We start from the raw sequence: 17,658 nt of genomic DNA, 5'->3' as shown, positions 1-17,658 counted from the left end.
TAATGAAATGCGATGTCAAATAATTTATGGTTTAACATCGTTTTGCATGATTCTTCATAATGATTCTTTGGAACACACCATATGAAATTCCGGACGACATATTTTATTGGCAAATAAATTTATCTCTTCGTTTATAAACAGTCAATTGTCAACACTTTAAAAAAATAATGAATGCCTCGTAATGTATGCGACAAACAAATAATGTTAAGCGGCATAAATTGCCGCCATATAATCGCGGACTTAATGATTTGACTACGTAATTCGATCCGATCGATAATATAATTCAACATTTTATCTTTTCAAGATAACCATAAGAACATGATTTCGTTAGGTATTTTCTCCATTTTTTTTTTTTTTTTAAATTTCAATCATAATACTACGTGTAACACGAACAAAATATACCCTTATGTATTCTTCATTCTCTTCACTGAAAATGCACAAATTCTTGCAATGAATTTTGAGACATCGACACACTCATACACGAACGAAGCAATACGAGTTTTTTGCTTCAATTACTTATCACAAGTACACCATAAACAGAAACATCGCGTTTCGTTTCTTTCCATGAAATATTTTACATATTGACGCGCGTTGAATTTTAGCCAACTCTTTTAATGTTTTTCGTTTATAAAATACTCTCTTATTACACACCGAATTTGATCATAACCTCAAAAAAGTTTATCACACGACGTTCGTCGACAAAGACGTACGGGCGTACACTCGTGTAAAAAATTGGTGGGTTCGAGAATAAATGACTTTTGCTACCGTTTGAACGTTAGCAAATTACGTTAATTTTTTGTCGGCTATTAATATTCGACAAAATGTGGGTTACGAAGGATTGTAAATTTCACGAAGAAAATTTTGTACATCCGAGTGACAGAGCTTCTCAGGCCAAACATTCGTTGGTAACGACTGTTTCGCCAGCACCAGTATCCTCTGAAACTCGAGCCCAAAATATTCCAGTCGATAAAAGAAAACTAATTTGAAGACAACTGGAAGTTGGAGTGAACGTAAAAACGAAGCATTACCGACTAGCGTATCGAACAGAATCGCTCGATTATCCGAATCTAAATTCAAAGGGAACACGTAACGATGATGCGAAGCTTCGAATCAATTAGCCGGAGATATGACGATATGTAATTTGAGCATATCTTTGTTCGGTCCGACGAGGAAAGGCGATACAGCTGGATTGGGGTTGATGGAGCCTTGCTGCGGGTTGAGTTCGTCAAACGGAAGAAGATCGTCCAAATTGAGTACTTTGTCCTTTTTACTAAATCGATGTATGATTTCTGTGACTCGTGTGATATGCTCGACCCCGTCCTGAAGTCCGTAAATGAGAACGCCGATTTTGACTCTCATGTCGTGGTCGCTATCGAGCGGTGGTTCTTTGCAGGTCAGCGAGAGTCGAACCGATCGTTTGACGTGTTCCGGCATTTCGACAGTTCCTTGCCATATTATGAGGTAAAATTTTTTTATCCAAACGCCCTTCGGATAAATATCGACGACCCATTCGCAAGCTCGATCGCCAGCGTATTCCGCGAGAAAAGAATGGCTCGAAAAAACTAAGGTTCTCGTGTGGTACGAGGGTAAACTGTTGAAATTTTCAATGGTCAATAATGAGCTGCACGTATCAACCGTGTAAAGTCTTGGCTCGAAGAGCAGAGCTCCGTCTTCCTCGTTTCTAACAACTTCGCTCACTCTCTCCTGCTGTCCCGAATGAAAAGACATTCCAATCGCCATTCTTTCAACAAAGAATTCTTTGTACTTTTTCGTCAACGGGGACAACAACAAATCTGCCAATTGCCGAGGCGACATCATTGGAAATCTTACAGGTGACATCACCGCGACGACCAGCTGCTTCATAGTGTTCTCAAATTCAGCCGGTGGCAACTGATTCACCAAACGATTCGCTTGATGATCTAACCAAGATTGCAAACACTTGTAAAGCGTCATTTCATCTTTTATTACCAGACTACTCTGATGCAAAAGAGCAACCAATACGTCCAATTCGAAGTTACCAAAGTCGGCGGTTTTTGCTACCAACTCTATGTTCCATTTGATGAAATTTTGGCACGACTGCGTTATTCCGTGATGACCGCAGTTCGACGTGTACTGGAGCCACGATACCAACGTACCGTGAATCGCTGCTACTGCTATGTGATTTCTCATGTATTCAAGGCACAACGATATTAAATCTCTGACGTTGTATTTATCTGCTAACGATAGTATCGGCAATACTACCTCGTAACTCATTCGTATTCTACCCGTGTAGAAATAACGCAAAAATTCACTAAATATTGGCGCGCACTGTGGAGTCTCCTGCAGTGTTACTCTACTCTCTTGCGATTCCGTCCATTGAGGTGACATCAGCATTACCTGAAATATAAAAACTTATGTATTATTTATTTTCATATCTCTTTCTAAATTTTCTCCTTCCTCCTTCTTTGTCTTGGATTTTTTTCCACAATTTTTTTCTTCAAACCCAATACCTGGAAAACATCGCTCGAGGCACAGAGGATCAGACGATGTGCCGGATATTCAATTCCATTCACAACCAGGCAAATATCGTTCATCAATCTTTCCGCATATAAAGTTGCAATTTTAAGTAAAATCTTGTGCGAATTGTCCACCTACAGGTTGAGAATCACTGATTATACTTTATTTTATTTATCCAATTAAATTTAAAGACAAATAATTTTGTCGCTTCATGGAAAATGTTTGTTTTCATTAACAGAAAATGACCAATATTGAATTACGTCTGAGTCCTGAAAATGTTAAGGATATTCAGAGAACTAGAAAAAAACAGCAAGAAGAAATGAATTTGTATTGTGCAGAAAATATGTGCAATGTTCTAACCTCCATAGCTTCCGGAATTGAGTTCTCCTCTCCGGAGCTCAGACTGCTCTCACTCTCGGTTGATGCTTTGTTCTCATCCATGTCTGCTAATGCTAAGCCTATCATCCAACCGACGACACTACGTAACATCTGCACATGACTCCTCTACAGGATAGTTTTTTTCCTGCCACCTCCCATCCATCTAGGACCAGCGATCATTCTTTTGGAAACATTTTAAAGTCATTCTGAAATATGGGTGATTAAAACATCTCATTATTTTAGTATGGTTTGTATTTAAGATTGAACACTGAATGTCAATAGTTGTGACGGAAATTTGTTTGCGATTGTTTCCCAGGAATTTTATGTATAAAATTTTTGCTTGCTAATAATGGAAAACATTTGCTTGTCTCAGGTTTTCCATGAATTATCATTGATGGAAACAAGAAATGAAAATATTAGTAAACGAAGATGTACATCTCCTGCCAAAGTTTTAATTGACAGCTCAAAATTTACTGGCACGATAAGCAAGATGAAAGAGACAGACTTACGTGGAATTTTAAGATTCCTGGGATTATCAACTATATCAGGATAAATAGTGGTCCACGAATCGTCGGTTAAACATTAATCATTATGTGTCTTGGAGCGATGGAAAACGAATGAATTCTCCATCATCGATTGCACTTTGGAGATGCGACAGCCCTAGAGTAGTAGCATAAACATAGGCTCGATTTTTTTGTAGCCAATTGATTTGTTATTTTTATATTGATTCTACTGATCATGCACTAGTAGAAAACAAAATTTGTCAGCCAATAGGCTTATTGTCACGAAATGAAGAAAATTTTCGTGCTGAAGGCAGTAAAGTAGTGCAAACTAGTGCAAACAAAAATACAGAAAAGTGTAGTATGCCATAAATTAAAAGTGCGTTGTCTATCTCAATACACTCGCAAAAGTTTTGGGAGAGATGAGAACTGACCAGAAACTGACTGATAGAGTTGATTGGTTGGTGGTTGAGATTCCTTTGGTACGGATTGGTCAAGTAAAAAATGTGCCTGATAAAACACGTCCCGCCACCTCCGTGAACTTGGCCGACGAATTTTGGATTACTAGCACATTACCAGCGGTTTTTTATTTGGAAAGTGCGATCGTTTGTCAGCTTTTCATCAGCGATTGTCGGATCAAAATCGACACTTGTGTTATTAGAAAAATCAAATTCAAAAATCCCGGTGAATTGATTAACTTGACGTATATCAAGTAGACTGATTAAAAACAAAAAAAATAGCGTAGATAAAAAAACAAGATGCAATAAATGTTCATTTAACCTCTTGCAAATAGTCGTTCCGGGTACCATAGAATACTATATTATAAAATTGTAAATATTAAAACCAATTTAGAAACCTCCGATAAAAGTTTTGGATAATTAAAAAACTTCCTACAAAAATCCCTGATGAAAAACTATGAATTCATTCTTTTAAAAATCTGTCACACCACCTGCATTTGAAAAACCAGATTTTCATGAATTCGCCATGATTGCAAAAAGTTGTTTATTAATATATGGATAATAATATATGCTTATGGATTTACCCATGAATTCTTGTAGCCCCGATCTTGCAAAATGAAATAAACCAATGCTCAGTTGCATTCGGCGAGCCTCGAGTCTGTTTTTCTCTATACGTTCGTTGTTACGCCACGTGCTGGATAACCAATCAAAATCAGTGAAATAAAGTATACAGGGATGAATGAAACCACATTCCAACAATTGTTCGCTTGTTGATACTCCCAATGTGTATATATCATACATTGGTATAAATCCAGGATTCCGTACATAAATAATCGCAGTTTAGTATGTGTATTTTAGTAAATAACCGAATTTTATCCATTCCGAATCTCAACGCATATAACATTAAAATATGATTTTTACAGGTTAAAAAATACAAGTATGTTTTGGACTATTATTTACGCGATCGTCTTGAGTGTCGTTTTATTGTTAGGAAGAATATTGTATGTCGTGCAAAATAAAAATGGAGAGAAAAAGAAGGGAAACTCAAAATATGTGAAAACCTTGGTGATCTTGGGGTCCGGAGGTCACACAACTGAAATTTTGGAGATTGTTAAAAATTTGAATTTCGAACGATATCGCCCGAGGATATATGTTTATGCCAGTTCTGACAATATTAGCTCAAGTAAAATTAACGAACTAGAAACGAACACCAAGGATTTTGAGACAATTAAAATTTCTCGAAGTAGAGAAGTTGGTCAATCGTATGTCACATCTGTTTGGACCACCATAATTTCTTTCAAAGATTCTGTGCAAGTTGTGTGGCGGGTGAAACCTGATTTGATTTTATGTAATGGGCCTGGTACCTGCGTGCCTATTTGTGTCGCTGCGTTTTTGATGAAACTCATGTTTCTTTGTAGCACAACAATTATATTTGTTGAAAGTTTTTGCAGAGTAAAAACTTATTCTTTGAGCGGCAAGATTCTATGTTACATTGCCAATCATGTGATTGTACAGTGGCCACAATTATGTAAATCCACAAAAAATCATATACATCTAATTAAATAGTTGTTTGTTTCTTTTCAAAAATTCAATTGTGCGTTTTTAGTTCAATACCTCTCTCACCTAATTTCCCTGGTAAACTCATTTGTCACTCTGTTCAGCAAGCACTTTATGCTAGCAGGGTCTATCAGGAAACAATTATTTTTTTCAATTACAGAAAGCAATGTGCAGTCTCGCTCCCATAGTGGCAGAACAGTTCCCTTGGAAAACAATCTTCAAAAATTTGGAAGACCATATTCCCATTGAAATGAAAACCCAATTGACATCTCAATGTCACAAGTTGCGTTCTGCTTTGGAATCAAATGAGTATGTTTCTGGACTATAGTATTTAATCAACCATTTGTAAGAGAAACAGCAGACAATTTTTAATCATTCTTCTGTAGAATTAAATAAAAAGTCGAAAATGATCGAGCATTGAGTTTCAGAATTTATGTTAAAAGTGAATTGAAAATATTGAAAAACGATTCTTCATTATTCGAATTATTACATGGTACTGGTACAATTGAACGTCTTCAAAGTTTCTGAATTCTTTTGACGCATCCTCAAACAAATAACGAAACACCGAACCTTCAAAAATATTCAACCACTCAAATCTGTCTCTGAATTAAAGAACCATGGAACAGAATCTAATTGACGATTCGTTGTTACGACTCGAAGCCTGCTTGGATCAAACATGGGAAACTTTAAATACTGGATACTGGAAAGATGTTTCAATTAATTACAGATATTCCTATACATTAGCTAGTGTCATAAAGGTAAGAAAAACTTGTCGTCTAAATGTTGAACATTACTTATTTTTGTGAGTGGAAAATTTATTTTAACTTTTTATCAATTTTTTCAACTATTCACACAGTGTATCTTTTTGGAAATTGAATGTTCAGCTGATGGAGAAAGCAGAAATGAAGTTAAAAAGAAAAAGCTGATTGAGATTATCGAGCAAATTGACAAAGCAATTTTATTGGGGGCTCCTCTCCCGAGCGCACCTCATCTCATGACCACAATTGCATCGCGATTGAATAATTTTATTGCTCGTGAGTCTCCTAAGAGAAAAGTCTCACTAAACTATTCATCCATTTCACTTTATGAATATTTACAAATTTCTATGAAATTATTCAGAAGATTCCACTAAATCCGAAGCCAACGAAATCCTGATAAACGATAACGAAATCACAATGGAACTTTTGGATCGATTCGAGTGGATCAAACGTTTCGAGAAACCTTCGATGGAAACTTTTTACAGAGACATATTTAAACCTAAATCTCCAGCTTTGCTCGAAAGTGAGTATTCTTTTATAAAATCAATCGATTCCTGTGGCATGGTTTTATGCAGGAATTTTAACGTCTCTCAGATTGCTTGGGCCACTGGAAGGCACTGAAATCCTGGAAAAATTTGGATTACTTGATTAAAATCGCCGGAAACCGAACAGTCCCGATAGAGATTGGTTCACGATATACCGAAGAGGATTGGTCCCAGAGTCTCGTCAGTTTTGCCGAATTTCTGCAGACCCACGTTTCAAAGAAAAACGATAAAATCGGTTATTTGGCACAGCATCAATTGTTCGAACAGGTTCTTCCAAAGCTTCTCATCATTTTTACTTTTCAATGACAGTAAACTGAATATCAAATAATTCTTGAAGTAGCAATAACTTTGATTTTGATTGATAAAACCAAATTTAAATTTCGTTACAATAAAATCGACTTTCTTGGAAAATATTTGATCAACACGGTGCTTTGAATTTTTACTTCTTCGCCACCATGCATTTCGATGAGGATTGTATTACAGATTCCAGAAATGAAAGAGGATTTTTCGATACCAGATTACTGCAATTTCTCTGACACTGATGAAGATCCTGATCCACCGGACATAAATGCTTGGTTTGGTCCCCGCGGCACAGTTTCTCCATTACATTTTGATCCGAAAAACAATCTTCTTTGTCAGGTGAGAAAAGGAGCCTCTCATGAGATTTCATGAACGAGCTACTGCATTACAATCATTAAACTCTGTTTATTAATCAATCATATCATAGAGAAAAATTAGAGTATATGTAATACAAGAATACTAAATATTGATATTTAGGTAATTGGATATAAACGATTGATAGTTTATCATCCGGAAGAGTCAACGAACTTGTATTCTTACGAATCAAGATTATTATCTAACACAGCGCAAGTGGACCCATTGAATCCAGATTTCGATAGATGGCCGAAATTCAAGGAAGCAAAAGGTTTTATGAGTTATTTAAAACCTGGCGACATGGCGTTCATACCACCAGGATGGTGGCATCACGTGGAATCTTTGACACCTAGCTTTTCAATAAGCTTTTGGTGGTGTTGAAGGTAGACAAAAGATAAATAAAATGAAACTGATTGAATAATTTTTAAAAAATTGAAAATAAAGTAGTTTGACATGCAAACTTGTGTCATTCGTAAACTTATTAATAATGTAAATCTTCTTATGGCTCAACACTGAGTAAGATATTGACACTGATAATGGTGAACGATGAACCATCGATAAAATACCATTCATAAACGGTGAATCTCATGGAATAACTTTTTCGTTAATCTTTTCTTACAAGATACATTTGTAAGTTTCTCTTTTCTGCATCGTTCTTCTTTCGATACAGTCGGAAGCGTCTTATAAATAAAAATGGGGAGAAAGTATGGAATTTGAAAAAAAGTAATATAAAAAATATAGCGACTTTACAGCATAGTCGCGCGCTTATTTTTGCGAAGAAACTCAGTCTCGCTAACCCAACGGAGGAAATTCGTTGTCAATCGGTGTATGACGACGGCACAGTGGACATGAACCAATCACTATTTGGTGCTTGTGCCAATCGCGCATGCACTGAAAAAGGAAATAAGAAAAATATATCGTGAAATAGTTCAAACGTAATCTATTTTTAGTAAATTTTAATAACGAAGCTCCTATGATGAAGTCGGATTTGGTTAATGGTTAACGACGAATATTGATGAAATAAACAATTGAAAGAAATCGATCGTCGAGATTTGTTTCAACTTATCTTACCTGTTTATGAAAGGAGTGTTGACACTCCAAAGTCATAATATTGCCGTTCGACATCGTTTCAAAGCATATCGCGCACTCTGAGTTGGCAGCGGGGTCTTTTTTCCATGATTCATTCGGAATATGCACCGGTTCCCATTTTTTTTTAGATCCCGAAGATACCGTTGACTCTTTTTTCAATGGAGTTCCTAAAAGTTAGAAACATCGAATAAGAAAAAGTTTGTGACAAGCACATGAATTTTTCTGGTTCTGTACCAACGCACCGCTTGATGTAGAGGCCTTCATGCGTTCGGTGTCCCCCCGATTCGGCGTGATCGGCGAACGCACTGCGGAATATTGATTCGGCTGGTATTTCACGTAACCGCACAATTCTAAAAATGAATAATTATGACAAAAACTGATGACTCACGATTGAGCTGTGTTGGGGAGAACAAAAACTCACGTCTTTGTTGAATTATCCCGATGAAATTGTCAGCTTCTTGTATTATTCGGCAGATCGGTAATTTCGATAATGAATTATTGTGCTGCTTGCGGACGCACTCGATACTCTTCAGCAAATCCAATCTGCAAAATGAAAATTTTAAATGAGAAAAAAATGCGATTTTTTAATCCTCTTTTGTCCCTATAAATTGAAAATTTATAGCTCAGATCAATACGCATATTTGGAAACCCACAGATAGAAAATTGACACAAAAAAAAGAAACGAAAGTTCAAAAAAGAAAAAAAATGAGCTCATACTCCAATACTCCGGTGTAGTGAGATCTGAGACGCCGCATCAATTTATCCATGCTATGAGCACGTGTTGTGCGAACCGGAGTTTTTGGCTGTGAAATTATCGAAACGTTATCGCCAGCTCCTTTTACAATCTCAGCATGATTCTGCACGGGCTCAGAATCCGTGGAAGGACCAGCTCCCGATGAAGGGTCATTTATTTTGGTGTGCGGTTGCGCGAGATTCCCAGTGGAGTTAGACAGTTCCAGCGAGCAATCAGGAACAGCGATTTTTTCTTGAGATCCACGATAATTTGATTTGTCTTTTAAAAACTGAAGAGGCTCTCCTAAGAATGACGTTGTGCTTTGCTTGGAGTTAGAATCACAGGGCGGCTGTGGTCCGAATTTTGAATTTGCCTGCGATTGATCGTTTACTTGGTCGGTTGTCTGCCTCGTCGGATTGAAAGGGAGTTCAGTCGCAGCAGGATTATTTAAATGATTCGGCGCTGCGGGTCGTTGAGGATTCAGTAACGGTGGAGGATAACTTAAATATGAATTTAACGGCGGTAGCGATGGGCGTGCTACATATTGTCGCGCGCCGAAGTACGGCGGCGGAAGCATAGAAGAGCCAAAGTTTGGCTGAGCAAACTGTTGTTGGACCTGGTCGAAGGGTTGAGAATTTCGGGGATTCTGATCATTCACGAGGGGTCTTTGGTTGTAAATATTGCTGTGTACATTAAGAGGAGGCCAGTAAGGTGGAATCGGGCCGAATTGAGGAGGCATGAAGGAAGTTGGTCCTTTAGGCATCTGCAAATTTTGAAACTCCTTCAGAAAATGCATTCTGTACAGGCCGAACGCCGATTGGAGAACGTGATCCAAGTTTTGCTTCGGAATGTCGGGAATTTGCTCCGGTGGCAAATTTATTGATTGGAAATTTCCTTCAACCAAACTCGCCGACAACTCGTCTCGTACTTTTATAAATTTTTCCTGAAAATACAAAAATTTTTGTTACTAATGGTCAGGTCCTTGCGAATTTCATTGAACTCGTGAAAAATCTCATTCACCTGATAATTGTTAATTCTTTTTTCAACTTCCGTGATGTTGCTCGTGATTTCAGATTCGTTTAGTGGCAATTTTGTGCCAATGGAGGAATGCAGAATATTCTGAATATTCGAAATCAGTTTGTACTCGAAATATAACTCGTTCAAGACCCTGAATGAAAATTTCACATTATTTTCCGTTATCGAAGCCCACCACTTATTTTTCGACTCAAATCTTAGACTCGCAAAATATGGAAAATTGTTTCGATCTTCAGCGCGTGTTTGAGGCATGCAGAAAAAAAAATTTTTTATTTTGAAACTTACTCAGTTAGAGCGCTTCGATTAAAATTGTATTGTTTAGTCAACAGGTCCATTGCCAATCGTCCTATAATTATCGTAGAGTTATCGGTCACGACTCTGTTGAAATAAAGTTACGCTTACGGTAAAGTATTCGATGAACAGAAGGACAATTATCGAAAGAAATTCTCACTTGAGGTCCGTCTGTAACTTCTCCTTCTCCTCCCTTATTTCGGCCAACTCATCCTTCAATAGTTGCACCTCCAAAATCAATTTTAAATTATCCACATGACTGGTCATCGACTTTAAAACATTATTGGTTTTGGGTGGAGGTATCGCAGACTTTTCCACAGCTTCCACATTCGGCAAAGTCGCCGTTTTATTCTCCACAATCGGTACTTGTTTGGAATTTTCAGAATCAATCTAATAAATCAAAAGTTTGTTAGAAACAAAATCAATGACAAGCAATAATATTTCATGGATAAATCTGAGGTTGAACCCGACATATTCCATAGAGACTACTGTTGCAACTAGTGGTGACAAACTGGGCTTTAAGTGATTGCAGTCGACCGATTCAAATGAAAAGATTGAACAAATTCTACTTATAATTCAATTATTTTTCTCACCCCTTCAGCTTATCGTTTTTATGGCAACAGCTGTGATTGAAACGGTAATTTAATGAATAAATTTTGCCGAACGACCTATCACGAATCGGATTAAATACTTGAAAGAGTGCAAACGAATCGATATTTTTCTTACCGAATTAACCGATGTTTTACAAACAGCGTTGATCAGAGCATTCTGATTCTGATATACTTTCGTCAATTTAGTTTCGTTTGCTGATGTATCGCGTGCTGATATGCGGTGTAGAATTTTCAATTCTAGTGGAGATGATTTAACGTGATTCTCAATGTCAGAAACGCTGTAAGCTCCTTTGACCGTGACTTTCGGTGAATCCCCTCCTTCATGTCTGTAGGCTTGATCAATAAACGATTCTTTCTCGATTTCTCCATCGCCATTCTCCACTGATTCGATGCCAGTATTTTTTTGTGGTAATTCGAGCGAATACGGAAGTTTTGTAGAATTTTTTTCCGCCTGAATGGGCGGTGTGAAGTTTTTTATTGTCGCTGATTTATCAACGAGCACGTTATCTCCTGAGCATTCAACATTTGAAGATGACCCTGATTTTGCAACATTGGACGGGCACATATCAGTTTTGTTAATTTCTCGGATTTCTTCTGGTTCCATAATATCTTTCGTCGAAGCAAACCCATTTGTATACTCGTTGTCACATTTCTTTTTATTATTAATTGACGCATGAGGAACGAACAGAGGTTCGCCGTTAAGGCTTTGAGCACCATTAGTGATCGTTGAATTTGACATTGAGTAGTCATAATCTTGGTGAATGAAGTCATTGAAAGCTGCCTCGTCTGGAAATAAATAACAATTTATGAACGATTCACCAGCAACCACGAATAATTCGTAGAAAACAAAATTCAGTTGCGATCGATTCGAATTCTGAGATAATCACACTCGCCATCATTGACTTTTGCACTCACCATCTAAAGACGAACCCGTTGAATTTTCATCTGCGTCGGGCTCCATAAAAAATTTCACTATTTCACAAGCATCATTTCTCGCTAAGTAATAAGCTTCTGGAAGTTTATCTGCCGTAGATATATAATCACCAACAATTGCGAGTTTCAATGACTGCGTCAAAAAGTCCCCTATATCTGATGTGACAAAGCGAACAGTGTAGACGTTAGTATTTATGACAAAAATTATTTTCCAAGATGATTATCGCCCCAAGCCGTATATTTATGAATTTTATCGAAAATCAAACATATTTTGGCGACACTATGAGATTATCGCTAGCCGAAGTGATTTTAACAAGTGAATTTGGGATATTTCCTACCAAAAGTTGAGAAAGAATCGCTTAATAGTCACAATTGTGACTTTGGTAGATTATTGAGATGTACTTACCAGCGTGATGCGATGATATGGATTGACACGGTTTTCCAAGTATTTCCATTTGCATTTCTTTCCATTTTTCATCAAGACGACTCAATTTCATGGGACCATTATTTGATATGAACTCAAACAAATATCTAGGAATTGACAAAAATAGGATCGATGCATTAAAATACGTTTCATTGAAAAAAAAAAAAAAAAAAAAAAAAAATATAATGGTTGAGTAGAAAAAAAGTTTGTACTTTACGTACGAAAAAACAAAAGCTTTTTCCTCGTCATATGGACGATCATCGGAAAAATCTGGATCCGGCATAGCTTCGGCTGTTTTTAACATGAAATCATTACCGTACATTGACAAATTTGGTTTCCACTGTAACAAAATTAAAAAAAAAGTTTACCTAAAAATATTTGAATCGATGAATGATCATTTATCATTCAGGAAAATCTCACTTACAATCTTCTCGTCCTTTATTCCAAAATTCTTAGCTCTAAGAGTTTTCAGTTTTTCCACTGCAAGCTTAAGGGTCCTTTAACAAAAGTTTAATATGCCCAGAATATTTTCATTTGTCGAATCTTGTATAAATACTCAGTTATCATTGCTCAAGCTTACTGTTCGTCCTGTAAATCGTCTCCTTCCTCAGCTACTTCTACTTTAACTACTTCTTTCTGTACAACAGGTGGCTTGGGATTTCGTACCACCGGAGCACGTGGTTCGCTCGAATTTTTAAGTTTGGGTTGCTGCTGTCGAAAAAAGAATGTTTTCATGAATTCAAACAGAAATGAGTGAATAATGCGGAGAAAATCGGAATGGTTTTTTGATCTTTCAATGTAATGAAAATGTTTGATTTCAAAGTATTGTTGCAAATTTGTCCAATACTTTTGTTTTGAATATTCAAATCGTACGATGTAAAAAGTGTATTTAAGGAGGATTCAAGAACTTCACGAACCTGTTGCTTTTTTATGGCTCCTTTAGGCGTTGAAGCAGTCTTAGCATGCTTGACAGCATCATCGCCTCGGGGTTCTATGGTCGCTTTAACAATACCCTGATCATCGATAATCTCTATTTTTCTGATAATGGAACGGACCCCTTTAGCATCTACGCAATTCGGAGTGAAGCATTCCAAGTGAAGAACTTCCTGATACACCAAAAAATCGCAGCAGTCGTAGAAACGTTTGAATAATTATTTTCTAAGTTTTCCTTGAATCCTTTTTTACCTTGTCAGAAAGTTTACCGGATGAACACAATGACTCTTTTTTAGCCTTCCAACAAACAACGTGAAAACGCATGATACAATTATTGCAAGAATTATTACAAGTGACCTGTACCATCCCAATGAAAGTTGGACTCCTGCAAGATTTTACATGAAACGTTCGTGATTTCGACAATATCACAGCTGAGAGAAACAAAAATGACTATAGAAAACTGTAACAACATCTCCATACCCAAAAAATATTGCTTTCGTCTCAGATTCATTGGCACTGAAGTTCGAACACTCATTTAAGCAGCATACAGTGTTTGGTCTATGATAAACAAGCATGTGCTCCTTGAGACCTAAAATAGCATACTAAACCAAATACTCTATTAATGCATATCTGATGAATGTTGAAAAGAATTGAGAGTCGCAATCATTAATTCAAATTACGAACCTCAAGACCCTCCTTTGTAGATTCAGGAATGATTTCATTACTACCTGGGATACAATATCCTGGACACTTCACATTACGTTCACGAATTAAGTAACAACATTTTGCAAGTGCATGAGCAGCTTTTCCAAAACTGTAAAAACGTTCAGCATGTTATAATATTCAATTTTCTTGTTTATTGTTAAATTGTCTGTGATGTTACTTTTGATAAACCATTTTTTGCTTAAAAAAATAAAATTCTCAATCAATTTCCAATAGTATGAATGGAATTTTGCTAAATGATTCAAATTTTATTTTGAATGGAAACCAATGAGTAATTAGTTAGAACATTTTTGTCAATGAAATATGAAAAAAATTACCGATAAAGTTTGACGTAAGCTTTTCCTAGGGCCCAATACACCATTGGATATTTAGCACCTTGATAATTGACTAATTTTTCTAATGCGTTAACAGCATCCCACCAATTCTTAGAGTCAGCAGATTCGATAAAACATAGGCATGACATGTATGTTACTAGTACAATGGTTTCATCATCGTTACTCTGAAATTTTGAAGTTTTAATAAATGTCCCAGTGAGATAATGAACTTGAAAATTTGATTATTTACGAATATCAGTATTGAAAACAATCAATTTGAAATAATGTGGGTATGAATTACTAAGTATTTGTTGTCTTTGTTATTTGCATCTAAAAAATCGTTAAAATATTTTGCGGCTTTTGTATAAGCTTTGGTCTGAAATGCTTTGGCCGCTGATTCCAAATAGTCTTCGAGTTCCTGAAAATAAATAATTTGGTAAAAAGTTTGATAATCGGATAACCAAATTGAAACTAAACGAGACGAACCTTTGGAATTTTAGGCTGTTGTTTCAGGACATCTAAGATTTTTTGGTCAATCATATCCATGGAACTGCTTGCCATTTTGGCAATCGCTAAATCAGCTGAACACAAATTTATTTTGAGAGATTTAAAAATTACAAATTCTTCACAACCAGGAAAGTTTTTCTGTTGACAGATAGAAACTTTAAGACTCACATGTTTTGTTTAAATTTTGCGTTGTAGGTGTTTGAAATTTCGAACAGGAGCTGCATATAAAATCACAATTATTTTAAAAAATCTTTTAAATTAAAAAAGAATTTTAAAAAAACATTAGTACAGCATAAAAAGAAAATGGTTGGTTTGAGAGGAGATATTTTTAAACTACTTCACATGTCAAATGAACTGAAAGCACATTGTTTAATTTGTAGACTTTGCGAATAAACCCGTAACCCCGAAAAAAATGATTTCAATTGTTTAGGGCATTTCTGAAAGGCAGGATTCTTTGTACGTGAATGCGAGTAGTAAAAAAAATAAAAAAAACCAACGTGCGGATGGTCACCAATGAGTCATTACGAAAAAAAAGATAATCGAATGGTTGATAATAAGTTATTGATTTTTTTATATCGATATCAGCTCTACCTTCAAGATCAAAGTGATAAAGAGTACATTGTTTGAAGAATCAATTAATAAAGATATTAATCACGCTTTTATTCTCGATGGATTGAGATAATTTTTGAAAACGTTCCTACCATACGATTGAAATATGAAACTTTTTGTTGTCACTACAGCTAAGTTTTTTAGATCCTACATACCGGCTCGCGGATTCATCGAGAATATTATTATTACCTCAAATATCGATAGCACCTCAAGAGAAAAGGGTTCAAATAAAAACACAAGGTTTACAGGCTTATGAACTTACGAGCGCGCGTTGGACAAAGGGTTTCGATGAGCATCAAGTATATGCTCTGTGCTGTATGGCGAACGAAATAAATGTAACACGAATGAGGTACAGTTTGACGTTTGCTTGCCGATGTATCATACGCCGTAACAATGCCGGATGTAGGCCGTACGTGCTTCGCGAGAATCGCGGGTTCAGACGTGTTTGCCCGCCATAACTGATCAGCCGTAATGTTGTTATACCAACTGTTGGAGAGTATGCGATTTTTTTTTCACAAATTTATGTTTCCCGCGCGACAAAAATTTCAATGTTATTTTAGTAGAACTTTGACAATTTAACCCAATATATGTACATTTGAAAAATTAAAATGAAGCACTGAGTCCGTATGTATAGATTGAAAAAATTTTTTATAAATTTTAGTATATAATTGAGTGATTATCAAAATATAATGAATTTCTATTTAAATTTCAACACTGCATGCAGCCGCCATCTTCAGTCAGTTTCGTTAAACGAAATTTCCGTTGGACCGTAGTTCTCTATGTGATTCATGTGATTAAATTCGATAATAACCATATTGCTGCCTTGTTCATTTATTTTCTTGACGGTGGGAGAGAACCAGAGAGAACGAAAGAAAAAGCAGGGAAAAACAAAATCGTGTTTTGTGAAGGCCCCGTTTGGTATACGTGGCGTGGGGTTCAAGGATGATCCGAGGAGTTAGGAGTTAGGTTACACGAGTCAAAACAAACTCGAGAGAATTATATACATATATACGACCAGAATTGCCATTCCAACCAAAGAAATCTATTTCTCTTATTTTGTTACTACATGGCGTGGCTACAAGTATATTTTTTCTTTTTTCATTCGAAGAAACAACACAAGAGCGAGAATAAATTACCAACAGAGCGTAGTATGGAAGTAAAAAAAAAGCACAAAGTATTCGAAAAAGTCGCGGGATTCGAATGAAACTTGGCAACGTCAGCAAATGAATGTATTGTTCTAAAAATAAACACGCGTGGACCCAAGTCTTTTGGTATAGAGTGTAGCGTTTTAAACACACTAATAGGAAAGTGTCCGTATAGGAAGAAAATATTTGAAAAAATACAAAAAAAAAACAGTTCCACTTTGTTTAGTTATGACGACAGACGCCGAATTCCCTCCGATCATAAGCCTGGAGGTAATAAAAATAGAGTATCTTTAAACAGACTAGACCAAGAATTGTCGAATTGCACTGCGAAATAAAGATTTCTCTGAGTTCATAACCCGATTTTGTGTTCGAATTGTTACTCGGACTGCAAGTTTTCCGTGGTAGACCTACTCTCGGCCACAGTGTCACTGAAATTCGCACTCTTTTGCTTGAACGCACACAAACAAATGTGTTTTTGTCTGGTGTTTTGTAAAAAAAAAAAAAAAATACTATTTTGCCATATTTATACATGTCCATAATAACTCAAACATCGAATTATGTTACATAACTGTAACGAAAAGTCAGCGAAATACACTCACACGTTACTGAATAATTTCTTCAATGAAAACAACAATAATCATGTACCAAAACACCTCATCGTGCATGCACTAAATCTGCGTTCGTGTGTCGAGTTTCATTTTCAGTAGCAGGTTCGTTCTTTTCTACATTAAGTCGAGTACGTATTTGTAAATGGGTGGAAAAGGAACGATGACATTTTCACGAGAACTTCATCGAATATCGATGCACTGTTTTATTAGTAAAAAAAAGTACACGCTACATTTTTATGTATATAAATATGTACGGACACTCGCGAGGACCAGCCTTTTTATACCTATATTTACACGCATGTTTATTATTGGCGCTTCCCCTCGCTGGGCAAGCTGCGATCTATTTTCGGAAAAAAT

At 36.3% G+C, this 17,658-nt stretch overlaps 5 protein-coding genes across 12 annotated transcripts in view; 3 read left to right on the top strand and 2 right to left on the bottom strand.

Moving 5' to 3' along the window:
- Positions 1-82: 82 nt before the first annotated feature.
- Positions 83-3,914, bottom strand: Tango10 (transport and golgi organization 10). Its single transcript, XM_043412539.1, has 5 exons — positions 3,809-3,914; positions 3,384-3,534; positions 2,857-3,080; positions 2,490-2,630; positions 83-2,376 (listed from the first exon to the last, which is right to left on the bottom strand). Exons 3-5 carry the CDS (start codon positions 2,983-2,985, stop codon positions 1,111-1,113), a joined length of 1,536 nt encoding a protein of 511 aa, XP_043268474.1. The 5' UTR covers positions 2,986-3,080; positions 3,384-3,534; positions 3,809-3,914; the 3' UTR covers positions 83-1,110.
- JMJD5 (Jumonji domain containing 5) lies at positions 3,533-7,806 on the top strand. Of its 4 annotated transcripts, XM_043412541.1 has the most exons (9): positions 3,533-4,675; positions 4,756-4,769; positions 5,550-5,698; positions 6,003-6,147; positions 6,246-6,423; positions 6,509-6,670; positions 6,742-6,959; positions 7,176-7,331; positions 7,470-7,806. In XM_043412541.1, exons 3-9 carry the CDS (start codon positions 5,556-5,558, stop codon positions 7,725-7,727), a joined length of 1,260 nt encoding a protein of 419 aa, XP_043268476.1. In that variant the 5' UTR covers positions 3,533-4,675; positions 4,756-4,769; positions 5,550-5,555; the 3' UTR covers positions 7,728-7,806. The 4 variants fall into 4 exon arrangements, with proteins under 4 accessions (XP_043268476.1, XP_043268475.1, XP_043268478.1 ...); XM_043412540.1 differs by lacking the exon at positions 4,756-4,769; XM_043412543.1 differs by having other exon boundaries at positions 3,533-4,769; positions 6,512-6,670.
- On the top strand, positions 4,763-5,424 carry Alg14 (ALG14, UDP-N-acetylglucosaminyltransferase subunit). Its single transcript, XM_043412546.1, has one exon. It carries the CDS (start codon positions 4,772-4,774, stop codon positions 5,396-5,398), a length of 627 nt encoding a protein of 208 aa, XP_043268481.1. The 5' UTR covers positions 4,763-4,771; the 3' UTR covers positions 5,399-5,424.
- Positions 7,807-7,929: 123 nt separating the features above from the next.
- Positions 7,930-16,018, bottom strand: LOC122406803 (uncharacterized). 2 transcript variants are annotated; one of them, XM_043412528.1, is made up of 23 exons: positions 15,811-16,018; positions 15,108-15,157; positions 14,919-15,013; positions 14,734-14,850; positions 14,436-14,617; positions 14,080-14,209; positions 13,876-13,997; positions 13,648-13,780; positions 13,380-13,568; positions 13,043-13,170; positions 12,887-12,959; positions 12,684-12,802; positions 12,445-12,569; positions 12,021-12,194; positions 11,221-11,891; positions 10,655-10,884; positions 10,489-10,581; positions 10,189-10,336; positions 9,153-10,111; positions 8,857-8,978; positions 8,678-8,785; positions 8,418-8,602; positions 7,930-8,237 (listed from the first exon to the last, which is right to left on the bottom strand). In XM_043412528.1, the coding sequence occupies exons 3-23, from the start codon at positions 14,991-14,993 to the stop codon at positions 8,139-8,141; spliced, it is 4,182 nt and encodes a 1,393-aa protein (XP_043268463.1). In that variant the 5' UTR covers positions 14,994-15,013; positions 15,108-15,157; positions 15,811-16,018; the 3' UTR covers positions 7,930-8,138. The 2 variants fall into 2 exon arrangements, with proteins under 2 accessions (XP_043268463.1, XP_043268461.1); XM_043412526.1 differs by having other exon boundaries at positions 13,043-13,173; positions 15,811-16,017.
- A 634-nt stretch (positions 16,019-16,652) lies between these two features.
- LOC122407122 (ankyrin-2-like) overlaps positions 16,653-17,658 on the top strand; it is a 32,011-nt gene continuing 31,005 nt past the window's right edge. For 2 of the 4 annotated variants that reach the window (XM_043413124.1, XM_043413123.1), the window contains exon 1: positions 16,655-16,963. In XM_043413124.1, coding sequence (XP_043269059.1) covers positions 16,922-16,963 — 42 coding nt within the window. In that variant the 5' untranslated portion in view covers positions 16,655-16,921. Of the gene's footprint in view, positions 16,964-17,658 lie in introns of all 4 variants that reach the window. The other 2 variants (XM_043413128.1, XM_043413127.1) reach the window with 2 other exon arrangements.

The sequence above is a fragment of the Venturia canescens genome, chromosome 2 (assembly GCF_019457755.1).
Source record: "Venturia canescens isolate UGA chromosome 2, ASM1945775v1, whole genome shotgun sequence".
Lineage (NCBI taxonomy): Eukaryota > Metazoa > Arthropoda > Insecta > Hymenoptera > Ichneumonidae > Venturia > Venturia canescens.
This window is presented reverse-complemented; position numbering and strand designations above follow the sequence as displayed.

What these genes read in the sequence shown, in the direction of transcription:
- Tango10 (XM_043412539.1), bottom strand. Translation starts at nt 2,985, where the DNA reads ATGTTACGTAGTGTCGTCGGTTGGATGATAGGCTTAGCATTAGCAGAC. An exon ending in CAATTCCGGAAGCTATGGAG is followed by an intron (nt 2,631 to 2,856) that starts GTTAGAACATTG and finishes CTCAACCTGTAG; the next exon opens with GTGGACAATTCGCACAAGAT. An exon ending in CCTCGAGCGATGTTTTCCAG is followed by an intron (nt 2,377 to 2,489) that starts GTATTGGGTTTG and finishes TTTATATTTCAG; the next exon opens with GTAATGCTGATGTCACCTCA.
- Alg14 (XM_043412546.1), top strand. Translation starts at nt 4,772, where the DNA reads ATGTTTTGGACTATTATTTACGCGATCGTCTTGAGTGTCGTTTTATTG.
- JMJD5 (XM_043412540.1), top strand. Translation starts at nt 5,556, where the DNA reads ATGTGCAGTCTCGCTCCCATAGTGGCAGAACAGTTCCCTTGGAAAACA. An exon ending in ATTGAATAATTTTATTGCTC is followed by an intron (nt 6,424 to 6,508) that starts GTGAGTCTCCTA and finishes GAAATTATTCAG; the next exon opens with AAGATTCCACTAAATCCGAA. An exon ending in AGCATCAATTGTTCGAACAG is followed by an intron (nt 6,960 to 7,175) that starts GTTCTTCCAAAG and finishes ATTGTATTACAG; the next exon opens with ATTCCAGAAATGAAAGAGGA.
- LOC122406803 (XM_043412526.1), bottom strand. Translation starts at nt 14,993, where the DNA reads ATGGCAAGCAGTTCCATGGATATGATTGACCAAAAAATCTTAGATGTC. An exon ending in AACAGCCTAAAATTCCAAAG is followed by an intron (nt 14,851 to 14,918) that starts GTTCGTCTCGTT and finishes ATTTATTTTCAG; the next exon opens with GAACTCGAAGACTATTTGGA. An exon ending in GAATAAAGGACGAGAAGATT is followed by an intron (nt 12,803 to 12,886) that starts GTAAGTGAGATT and finishes ATTTTGTTACAG; the next exon opens with TGGAAACCAAATTTGTCAAT.